Below are 12,633 nucleotides of genomic sequence, written 5' to 3' on the forward strand. Positions count from 1 at the left end.
CTTTCACACAGTTGTCTCAAAGGTGCTACATATCCTCCATTCCAACCTTCTTCTGTCTCCGAGGCGTGAAGTGCTCTTTCCCGGAGTGTTTGGAGCGGTGTCTTCTGGAGTGTCCCCCTTTTGTCCGGAGGCTCGGCTGCTGTGGGGCTGGCCGAGGGAGGGAGGGAGGAGGAAGAGGAGGCAGCCCGACCCTGCTCCGGAGAGGCCCCTCGCTCCTGCTGCTGCCTCGGCCGGAGGGGCTGCACCTGGCGCCTGCTGCTCAGCCTCAGTCCGGGGCCAGAGGCGCCCAAAGGCCCTCCCTCCCTCCTTCTTGGCCCAAAGGGAGGCGGCTGCTCTCCTCCTCCTCCTCCTCTTCTTCTTCTTTGCCGCCTTGAGACTGGGACCCCCCCCCCCCGGGGCCAGGCTCCCCTCCAGCAGCCTCCGCAGCTTCTGCAGCCGGGATGGAGCCTGAGGGTGAGTCTGGGGCAGGGCTCCAGGGGAGAAGGCCCTCGGGGCCAAGGAGGGGCCAAGGGAAGCCGGGCAGCAGCAGAGCCCCTCTCCCAGCACTCCTCCAGGGCGCCCTCCTCCTCCTCCTCCTCCTCCTCTTCTTCCAGGAGGAGCTGGTCCTCCTCCAGGTCTGCCTTCTCTCCAAGAGGATGTCCTCCCCTTTCAGAAGTCCCCCTCCTTTTCCAGGACCTGTCCTCCTTTTCAGCCTCCGTCCAGGAGGTCTCCCAAACTGCCCTCCCTCGGGAGCATGGCCCTCCTTTTCCAGGACATTCCCGCCTCTCTCCAGGAGGCCCTTCCAAATGCCCTCTGCTTGGAGCATGGCCAGAGGTCCTCCTTTTCCAGGACTTGTCCTCCTTTTCAGCCTCTGAAATGGGAGGAGTTCCGTAATGTCCTCCCTTTGGAGCAGAACCAGGGGGACCAGTGGGCCTCCTTTGCAGGACCTGGCCTCCACTTTTAGCCTCTGTCCAGGAGGGATGCCAGCGTGCCAGAGAGGTCTTCCTCCTTTTTCTGGGACCTGTCCTCCATTTCCTGCCTTCACGTTCTGCCCAGGAGCAAGTCCCAAATCCTCTCCACTTGAAGCAGGACTCAGAAGCATGAATGGAAATTTGGAGGACTGCTTTTGCAGCTCTTTCATTGGGCTACCTCCTCCATTTTTTTTTTTTTTTTTTTTTTTGCAATGCCCTCCATTTTACGATGCCTTGTCCTCCTTTGCGGCTCCGCTCCGGGCCCACAACAAACACCAACTCCCAGAATTCCATAGCCTTGAGCCAGGGCAGTTAAAGCCGAGCCAAACCGGATTATTTCTCCAGTGTGGATGCAGCCTCAGAGAGAGGGAGCTCCTTTGTGGAGAAGTTTGCTTTTTTGTGGGGGGATTGCTTTTCTCTCTCTTTTTTAATAATAATAATAATAATAATAATAATAATAAGGAAAGGCCCAGTCTCCAGGTTCCAACCCCAAAGCCCCCCTATTTCCCTGAATGGAGGCCAAATGGTTTCTTCTGGCTTGGCCTGGGATGGAAACACATTGCTTAAAAATGTTGGAAGTTTCAATGCAGAAGGAGCTGGGATGGATATTTTGGGAATTTGGCAGCTCCCTCTGCTGCATTCTGAGTGCACCTGGAAACCCCTGGATTGACATGTAATGAGGGTTGGAGCAGACATTCCCTCATATATATATATTGCAGAATATAATATCGAAAGGAGACCTGTGCACTCCCTCCTGTCCAGTAGTTCAGAATTGACTTGCTAGTTCTTGAACAGGTGTTTTGCTGTTAAGGCTGTCCTGTCAGGTGCATTCAAAGGGTGTCAGGGCAAGGTATGATGGCAACTTGCACCTATTTTTTTGTCATCTGTGCTGTGTGTCTTCAACCTGCCTGTCGACTTATGGTGGCCTCATGATTTTGACAGTTTTCCTAGGCAAGGAATACTCAGAAATGGTTTTGACGGGGTCCTTCCTCTGCAACATTGCCTACAGAACCAGGTATATATTGGCAGGCTCCCATGATGGTCTCCCATGATGGTCATAAGGAGTAGGTTCTGATACTATTTGCCCCCTTTCCACTTTAAGCACCAGGTTCTTTGGTGACAACCTGTAGATGAGTCCTTGCTAACAACTGGCAACTTCTGATTCCTATAGAAACCCTGCCAGTTTCATTGTGTAGTGCATTTGGCAGACTAGAGCAGCTGCTGCACTCAATTATTGTACAGTGGGAATGTTCAACTATTAAGTATTGCATCTTTTACTTTGGGCCATCTCACGAGTGTTTGAAGCCTGAACCAGCTTCTAAAGATTTTGCCAGACCTGTGAGGTTAAAGTTACTTTAAAGCACTTATTATTCTCATAGAAACTCATAAGTGCTCAGTATGAAACTGGACCCTTCCACCTGGCCACCCTTCAGCTGCTTTCTTAGTTTCCATGGATGTAATAGGGCCCATCCAACTAGTAACACTGAAAACACACAATGAAGCTGCTCTTGAGTCTTGTTGGCTTTGGGCAGAGGATGAAAACATATAATAAGGTGTAGGTTAGCACCAGGATGTTAAGAGTCAAGTCTTAATGTTGTTTACTTTTTTCTGTTTTAACTAAAAACAGCTGAGAATGTCTTGACAATCTTAGCTCATGTTAAGCTAGAAATGTGTCTTTGATATTAAAATTCTGTACAGTTACATACCCTTGCAATGTGAATTAACAACACATTTATTACAAGGTACTAAAAGTGAATCTGCACTTTTAACAAACCAGTCTGATCACATCACTTCACCTTTCTTGTTGATAACCATTGGTCTATTATGGTTTCTAGCAAAGGCCTTGCCTGCCTCTGAAAGTGCTATGATCTCATTTTTAGAAAGTTTGAAATTCATTTTTAGAACATCCTTTTACTAAAAGTGGGTGTTAACAAGATGTTGAAGGTTAGTGTTCAACATACCTCTAGGACCAGGTAAAGTCCTGTTTTCCAGCCAGGTACTGAGCTGCTATGCTGAGGACACAGGACATAGAATTAGGTGCCAAGTTCAGTATTTGAAAATGGCTATCATAACACTTCTCAGTCTTCTTTTCTCCAGGCTAAACATAGCCACCTCCCTTAACTATTCTTTATAGTATGTAGAGAGATATTGTAGCACCCCTGAAACTAACTGAACGTTAGGGGCAAAACAGACCAACATAATATACCCGCCTGGGGGCGGCGTGGGGGCATGGCGTTTAGTTGACTCACATCCCAATGACACCCAAAAGCCAGCGTCACAATGCCCACCTGCCCAGATTGTGGGCAGCTTTGCAGAGCTCCAGCAGAGCAGTGTTTATATGCCGCACGCCACAGGAGTGCTGAAAAGGTGCCACCATAGCAGAAAGGGCAGCTTTTTTCTAATTAAATTTTTATTGAGTTTTTACAATAAAACATATAAAGCTTGTGTAGAACAATGACAACAACAACAACTAGCTACAAGGCCAGGGGTATGCATGTATCTGGTGAACAGTTATTCTGCATCAGAATAAAATTAGTTATCAGCAAGAGCCAGAGAGTTTGGTTTGTCAGGTTGTAGAGCAGGGGTAGGCCAAGGGCCAGGTGGCTGTCCCTCAGACAACTGGGGGGCCGAAGCCAATAAATAAATAAATAATATAGGACAACATTTTCAAATGTAGGACACATTTTTTAAAAATGGAGGACATGCAAAAAAAATTTGATGGTTTTTTAAAAAATGTTAATATAAATGCATGTTTCTTAGGCATGATCAAAATGGAGGACATTTGGGCCTCAGAAGCTGGCTGATATCAATATCACCATCACCATCATCACTATCATTGTTAAAGCAGACCTTTCAGCATTAAAAGCACCGAAAATACACAGAAATGCACTTTGGAAAGTCACACTGGCAGCCCCGGGAAGGGAGGGAAGGAGGAGGAGGACCCCTGCCCCCTTCCTGCCCTGCCTGGAGGGGGCCAGGCAGGGCAAAGGAGCCTCGCTAAAGTGAGGCTCCTTGGCCCTGCCTATCCGCCGGCTGAGGACCACTCATGTGAGAGGCTAAAGGCCCCATGCCCTCGCGAGAGGCCCAGTCTTGCCGCCGATTGCCGCCAGCGCGGGGACTTTGGCCTCTTGCGCGAGTGGTCTTTGGACCCGCGCCGGCGGCAATCGGAAGCAGGACTGGGCTCGGGCTGGTTCCAAGGCCTCATGGGGCCGAATCTGGCCTGTGGGCCAGGGGTTGCTGACCCCTGTTGTAGAGTGTCTGTCCAAAGATCCATCAGTGAAGCAGGAGGTTGCAGGTGGGAGTGATGATTAACATAGTCAATAAAGAGCATCCAGTCTTCTTGAAATGTGTCAGTCCTTTTGTGTCCAATCCAAAACCTCATCATAGCAGACAGTTTTTCTATCAACCATATACCTCAAATTCTAGACCACCAGATCCCAGTGGAGAGATCACCTGACTTCCATCCTTTGGCTACTTCTAATCTGGCAGCAGTAATAAGAAAAATAATCAGTTTCCTATGTTTCAAGTTAGAATTACTTCTAATCAATATAGAAAGCAAAAGCAGAATTGAACATAAATTTACGAATTGATCAGTGATACATGAAATTTGATAAATAACTGGATTCCAGAATTTTCTCACTTGAGGACATTCAATCCACATATGTACATAAGAGCCTCTAGATTTACAAAAAGCCCCCCCCCCATCAATCCTGAGAGAGTGTTTTAACCATTTTAGACAGCGTTACAGGTGTGAGATACCACCTATGGATTTTTTTCCAAAGTATTCTCCCTCACAGATGCTGAATGGGAAGGGGTTGACTTTTTTCTACCCCAAAAAGGAGAGGCAATTTCCCACTTCTTTTGGACCAGAAAAATGCTGGATTGGGGCTGTGGCATGTGGTTGTCGTGGCTCTGAACTAGAGATCAAAGGGGTGGCATCAAGCCACCCCTTTAGGGCTGTCTGTACAGGCCTCTAGTCTTAAAGGTGCTACAAGAGCTCTCTACATAATGATTCTACAGACTGACATGCTATATCTTTGTATTTTTTATAGTGTTCGGCTTCCAGAACTTTTACCATTTTAGTTGCAGTCCTCTGGACATGTTTCAGATTATCAATCTCCTTCTTAAACACAGTGTTCCAGATGAGATCTGTCCAAAGCACTGTTATGTTTCTTAATGTGGACACTGTAGTTCTGTTGATGTAACCTAAAATTTCACTGGCCTTTTTGCTACCATGTTACAATGTTGAGCCATGTTAAGGTCATGATCTACCAGTGCCCCAGATCCTTTGCACACATACTACTGTCAAACTGCCTGTCACCCATCTTATATGAATACCTGATTAACTTGTCCAAATGTAGTACTTTACACTGAACCATAACAAAATTCATTTTGTTAGTTGTGGTCCAGCTCTTCATTCTGTTAAAAGTCATTTTGAGTCCGGATTCTGTCTTCTGAGATAGTAGCTGCCTCTCTCAGTTTGGTGTAATATTCATATTTGATGAACATACTTTCTATTCCATCATCTATTGATAAAAGTGTTTAACAAAGCTGAGACAAGGAGAAAACCCTGTAGCACCCCTCTTATCACTTCTGTCCAGAGTAACATGGAACCCCTGATGAACAATCTTTGGGTTTGGTCTGTAAATCCAGCTACAAATAATATGATGATTATCCAAGACAGTAAAAACCATAATGCTGTGACCACTACCAAAATTATGATACTTCAGGCTTGCCTGAAAGAATATAATGGAGAATATATCAGAAACATTTTTGTTGTTGTGTGCCTTTAAGTTGTTTCTGACTTATGATGACCCTATCATAGGACATTTTCACACAGGGAAAATTGGAAGGTTAAAGTGGCCCCAATGCAGAGTCATCCAGGGCATTAGGGACAAGTTTGCAGCTGCTTATCACATGACGCTGCATGCAATCAGGACAGAATCCAGGGAGAATGTGAGGTGAATCAGGAAATAAGAAAATTCGCAAAACTACCTTTTTTACATTTCCATTTTGCTTGTGAATTCACTCCCTTCACGTAATGGCAGCCGTCTGAAAGCCAAACCTCCAGATGCCTCCTGTTCTCAGATTTCCCTCTTTCCCTCCTTCATCCTGCAGCCTCTAATTAAGGGATCAGCTGGTGAGAGAAGGCAGAGGGAGAGGATGTTTTGGAATTCCTCCTGAAGAGAAAGGGATGACATGTCCTAGAAAAGGAGGGCATCTGGGAGTATCAGCCCTCTATGGAATTAGGCAGGCTTATTGACCTAGCCCCCTCCTTCTTCTCTCTCTTCTGTGTGTGCATGTGTGTGTCTTTGTGTGTGGTTTTATGGAGTTTGCAAAGGGAAGCCTCATCCTGCCTTTCTCTGACACAGCTTCTGAGGCAAAGAGGATTCCCCTCCTTGTTTCCCCTCCCTCCCTGGAGCATGTGGGGGAGGCACTTGTGGAAATGACAGTTTGGAGCACGCTCAGAAAAGGTATTTTTAAGCTGGTAATAGGGGTTTGTCCTCCTCCGTTTGGTAGCCATCTTCACATTGGACCCTAAGTAATGTGCCTTAACCCTTTGTTGTGCTCTGTGTGTGATTACCAATAGCAAATGGGCTTGCTTTCCTGGGATGCCAGCACTTTAACCATTTTCGGGATGGAAGCGCATAGGTTCCTGTGTGAAAAAGTCTTTAGGGTTTTCATGGCAAGATTTCGTTCCAAGGAGGTTTGCCCTTGCTTTCCTCTGAAGCCAAGAGTGTAGCTTGCCTAAGGTCACCCAGTGGGTTTCCACGGCTGAGCCTTCCTTCTGCAACTCCTGAAATTTCTGGTAAAAACCTATGAAGAAGGCCAGTTGGTGACAAGGCCGACATGCATTGGGCTTTTAAAGTTTTTGGACCATCACACAGCATGTGGAACTTTGTTTCCTTTTCTACTGTGAATACATGCTTTCCAGATGTTTTGTTCTGTTCATGGCTAAGCGATGTCAAACTCTGGTGGCTATAGTCATAGTCCAACACTCAAACCACTACACCATGTTGGTTCATATCAAAAGTATCACTGAAAAATAAAGTATGGTTGGAATCCTGTTGGTTAGTACCAAATAGAGTAGACTCATTCAATAAATTATTGAATGGTAAGTCAACACATAGATCAATCCAATTGATTCAATGGGTCTGTTTTAGATAGCAATAGCAACAGAATTTAGGCCTATATCTGCAGCATTCCTCTCATCTACCAAGTCTGTAACTATTAAAAAAATAGGGCAATAAAATGCCCAAGAAAAAGAACTAAGGGCACTGGAAACATGGATTAGGCAATAGAATGGAGCACAGATAGTGCTAAGAAAGTTTCACAGGTAGTAATCTTGGAGTGAGCTTCAGATGACTCTTGGAATACAGCTGAATCCTACAAATTTGGTGGACACCCAAGCATAAAAGAATAATTGGTGCCAAAAGACCTGATGTGATATAATGGTTTCAGTTTAGTGTAAGACTCTGGGGAAACTAAGGCCTGTTACAGACAGCCAAAATAAAGCTGCTTTGAGTCACAGTGGAGGTATGGTGTTTCAATGATGCATGCGTGCTAAGAGTCCAGAAGTTGCACCAAAGCCACGCTCCAGCCCTAAGGATTGGAGTGTGGCTTTGGTGTGGCTTCTGGACTCTTAGGACGCATGCATCATTGAAACACCATACCTCCACTGTGACTCGAAGCAGCTTTATTTTGGCTGTCTGTAACAGGCCTAAGGTTTGAATCCCTGTTGTGAGACAGAAAATTGTTGGGTGACCTTGGGTATGTCACATTCTCTCAGTCTTGGAGGAAAGCAATGGCAAACCTCATTTGAATACATTTTGTCACAAAACTACATGATAGGATTGCCAGAAGTTGGAGTCAACTTGAAGGCTCATAAAAACAACTAAACTACAAATGACCTACTGGCTCTGAAGCTACAGCAAAGGGAACAATCGTTTGACTACGGAGAGTGAAAGTAAACCTTGGGGAAATTCCTTGCTATTTGACCGAGTTAAATTTAGCTTGTTTCAGAGCCATACTATGACCAAAGGTTATCTAAAGTAAAAGTCTATATTTCAAGGGGTGGCCTAGTAGTATCTATATCCACTGAATCATTTGATGGTTGGAAACACTTTGGGATTAGGGCATATTTCCAGCCAAAACTCTGCATCAGGTGATAGGCACGTAAAATTATAGAATTATAACAATTCAGACAGATTTTGAGAGTTGAAGGCTTTTAAAGAAAGGGCTGTAAGTGCTGTATTGTTTAAATTGCATTATTTAATTGTTAAAATCTTTTTAGGGTGTATGTTTTTAATATAGTTCATAGTTTTAATGTTAACTTTTTATATGCTTTTAATTATAATGTTTTAAATGTCTAAGCCACCGTGAACCTTGGGGGAAAGGTGAAATATAAATTACAATAATGATGAAAGAGTTGGATGATGCACCAAGGGTTATCTAGTCCAACCCCCAACAATGCAGGAATCCACAGCTAAAGAGTAACATACATCCCATGTTGTCCCCCTGCATTGGCATTCAACATTGCCTTTACTTTTCTTTTGACCTCTTAAGCACCTTCAGAGCCTCTTAGATAAGAAGAAAAGTCTTTACAATGGGCCCTTGGTATTTGCTGTTTGGTTTGGGGTCTGGTTCTAGGACCTTCCATGGATACCAAAATCTGTGGATACTTAAGTATCATTAAACACAATGGTGCAGTAAAATGCACCAAAACAGAGACGCCCCTCCATTTTTGTAGACTTGAAATCCATGTTCCTTGCCCGTTTGTGGGCGACAAATGGAGAGGGACAAAATGGGGTGTCCCCCTGTGGCATGCGCACATGGGTACCTGCAGGCACACATTTCCATTCAAGCCAATGGGGCTTGAATATTGGCGAGTTTCCATTTTTGCAGCAAAAACAGAGGGACATCTCTCTATATATATATTTCAAGCCATGAATGGTTGAATCCATGGTTAAAAACCCATGAATATGAAGGACTGACTGTATTTTAAGTTGTCCTCAGCCAAGGAAAATGCCTGCAGCACTAGCTTCAGCAAGTGGCTTCAGGATAAAGGTCTTGATAGGATTCTGTCAAGTAGTTGCTGGATATAAGGAGCCCAAGCAAGGATAGGTTGGGTGCATTAGAGACTCAAAGAGTAAGCAAAATCACAAACAATAACAAGAATATACCTACACACAGGGTGCATTACTTCAGCTACTCAAGTCCATTGTTTACCTGGCCAATTGTCTGGCTTTCTCATTCAGAAATGGGCTTGCTCCTGGCTCTCTCCAGATGCAAACTCTCTTGGACACCCCCCCCCCTCCTGTCAAGCTGCCAAGAAAGGTCTCAGTCCAACTATTGTTTAAGTCTTTTCCCACCACTCTTCCCTGCCCAGGACTAAAGGAGAAGCTTTTGGTCTTTTTCCTGCCTTGCAGGTGCATCTCCTTTCAGCTATGCAGTGTTCTTTTATTGGCCTCCTTGCCACACCCCACTGCAGAGGCCTTAACTGAGGTCAGCAGCTGGTTTTGTTTTTCTCTTGAGGCCAGGGAGCAGGGAGGCAGTACCTTTGGTGAGTCCTTCTCTTCCCCACAGACTTTCTATGAGCCAGCTAACATTCCCTGTAAATCTCCAACCAGTTTCCTTCAATGGTTCTTTTCTCCTTCCCCTCCCTCACTCTCTGTTGGACTACGACATTGGAAGACAAGGGTTCAAATCTCTGCTTGGCCATGGAAACCCAATGAGTGACCTTGGGCAGGTCATGCTCTCTCAGCTTCAGAGAAAGGCAATGCTAAACCACCTCTGAATAAAGCTTGCTGAGAAAACCCCATGATATATTTGCCATAAGCCAGAAATGACTTGAGGGCAAGACACACTTGCACCAACAAAATATAAACAATTTAAAACATTAATTTAAAACAGAATAAAAGCAGTACAACACACTAAAAAGTTCTTTTCTTATTAAACAAGTGATTCCCTAAAGTCTGCTACAATAAGAATGGTTTTCCTCCCTTTCATATAAACACAATCCTTACTCTTTCCCCATTCCCTCCTCCTGGCTCCCCACAGGCAGGCTTTAGAAAGCAGGAAGCAAGACACAGCCCCTTTTCTTCACCCCCTTTAAAGCATTTTTACTTGGTCTGGGGTGCTGCACAGAAGAAGCAGAAGATGGTGATAAAGAGAAAGAAAAGAAAGAGATATAAATATAGACATATAAATTATAAACATTTAAAAATGTAAACAGTCTTGTTATGTGTCTTCAAGTCATTTCTGATTTATGGCAACCCTAAGCCAAACACATTACAGGGGCTTCTTGGCAGGATTTATTCAGAAGGTGTTTGCCTTTGCCTTTCTCTGAGGCTGAAAGAGTGTGATTTGTCAAAGATCACCGAGTGGGTTTCCATGGCTCAGTGGGGATTTGAACTCTGGTCTCCAGAGTTGTAGTCCAATGCTCAAACCACGCCACCACACTGGGTCTGAAATATGTAAATACAGTATGTTAAATATAAAAATGAATATTTATAATTATTATAATCACTGTTATTACTTAGAAATTCCATTTGTGCCAAAACACCTAAGGTATTGAGAAAAGTGCTTGCCGGTGTGCTGGTGCCTGTGCGTACCTTATAGAAGATTTTTTTTTTTCATTTCTGTGTCCTGTTAAAATTTTCCAGTTCCAGAACTTCACCATTATGAAAACATGAGGGTTTTTTTTTCTCTGTTGTTCTCTCAGAACAAAATACTGCTGTTGGTCCTGAGACTGGTAAAGGTGCAGTGTCTTCTAGAGGTTCTGCGAAACCTGGTTAACTCACCATTTAGAAGTTGAATATAGATAGGATTGTTGTGCTGCTAAAGTTTTAAAGGCCTGATGTTTTTTTTAAAAGAGTAGTTATGTAGCTGTTTTCTTTATAGTATTTCCTTTTTTAAATAATAGCTTTTTTAAAAATAATAGCTTTATTTGTGAATGAGAGACAGTGCAAGTAAAAAAGGCTCAAGAGATGTGAAACCTTTGCAGAATCCTTGGGTGTAATGTTAATGATATCATATGAAAGTTGGACAGAGTGTGGCCCAAGGCTGTTTTTTGTGTTTTGCTGTGGCTCATGGCAGCCCCTTAGCAGTGGGGGGAAAAGATGGGAGCGTGGGATGAGTTTTTAGTGCTCTGGTAAGTCTCCAGGAGTGGTGGTTTTTATTATTGCTAGATGGTCTCACACTTGTGAACCCCACCAATTGCAAAACAAGGAAACCCAAAACTGATGATCTAGTTACAATTTCTTTCTCTCCTTTTTTCCAAATGTGGTAGATACTAGGTTGAAGATTTGGCCCCTACCTCTGCCAGAAGTGTACTGTATTACACTGTGCATATAGATGGTGTGGTTTGAACTGCATGTGCGCTTTTACACTGAGACTTCATGATTAAATATGCACCAGATTCTCTGAATCTGCTTTTGAAATTCTCTTGAGCAGCCTTTTAGGATTATGAAATATGATAATTTGGCACTGTTGCTGCTTTCCTGTGTGACCTTTTTATTTGACAACTCAGTTTTAACACTATTCCCACAACTGTGTGTGATGAAACTTTTCTTAAAAAAAGAAGGATGAAAACGAGTTTCTGTTTCTGGCGAATTCAAGGATGCAGCTTTTATCTTAAATTAGAGCAGCACAATATTCCTGGCAAACAGATGCTAATTCCATATGCATAACAGCAATTCATATTTTAAAAGCTATCTTCCATATAGCTGAAAGTAGTAATAATATGATCTCCAGAGCAGCCAATACTATAAAAGTAAAATCTCCCATTTGTAGTGCATTTTTTTAAAAAAATGAGTTTTACATCCTTTGAAGCAAAGCCTTGTAATTAATAGAACAAACACAAAAGAGAGTGAAATGGTATCATGGTAATTAGCTTTGTTGGGGATCAAAGTTTGATTTGAAGTATTCCATCTGATAAAGGTCCAGATGCACACAAGTGAACTGAATGAGTCATTTCAAATACTCAAGTTACAGATCAAAGATGGCACCATTGTTTCAGCGTCTGAAGATTTTAGATAATAAGTCCATAGTTTTGTGGCAGAATCTTAGGAGCAAATATTAATATGATGCTGTTCTCTGCCAATAATAATAATATGTTGTTGTTGTGTACCTTCAAGTTGTATTCAATTTATGGTGACTCTTAGATGAATCTATCATGGGATTTTCTTGGCAAGATTTGTTCAGAGTAGGTTTGCCATAGCCTTCCCCTGAGGATGAGAGCATGTGACTTGGCCAAGGTCTAGAATATACACTCTTTCCTCTACATTCTCTGGAGTTAGGGGCACAGGACCCCCTGTGAATATAAAAAAACCACAAATAACAAAAACACTGTGTTTTCAGCTGAGAGAAAACCTCTTGAGGAGTCTCTTCTAGGTCCTTCTAGCAACTCTTTGGTCAACATCTGCCAGACATTGACCATAAAATTGTGCTGGAGGAGCTACAAATGCCTCATGGAGTGTTCTCTGTAGGAATCTCTAGGTCATTCAGTGTGACTTTTGGTTAAAGTTGACCATAGAGTTGCTCTGGAAGACCTAGATATTCCTAGAGATAACCTATTAATAAAATCTGTAAATAATCAAATCCGCAAAAGTCAAAGCTGCAGATGTGGAGGGATGAGTGTACTTCTATAGTATTTTGACAGGTTAAGTGTCATGGATTTTCC

At 43.4% G+C, this 12,633-nt stretch overlaps 1 protein-coding gene across 1 annotated transcript in view; it reads left to right on the forward strand.

The window, feature by feature from the left end:
- The first annotated feature begins 382 nt into the window (after nt 1-382).
- The window catches only part of LOC149321473 (FYVE, RhoGEF and PH domain-containing protein 3-like), a 130,762-nt gene continuing 118,511 nt past the window's right edge, over nt 383-12,633 (forward strand). Inside the window, exon 1 of the mRNA XM_089522854.1 lies at nt 383-453. Coding sequence (XP_089378980.1) covers nt 441-453 — 13 coding nt within the window. The 5' untranslated portion in view covers nt 383-440. The remainder of the gene's footprint in view (nt 454-12,633) is intronic.

This window comes from Sceloporus occidentalis, unplaced genomic scaffold, assembly GCF_023333645.1.
Source record: "Sceloporus occidentalis isolate IW3139 unplaced genomic scaffold, rSceOcc1.0.p SCAF_1, whole genome shotgun sequence".
In the NCBI taxonomy this organism is placed as follows: domain Eukaryota; kingdom Metazoa; phylum Chordata; class Lepidosauria; order Squamata; family Phrynosomatidae; genus Sceloporus; species Sceloporus occidentalis.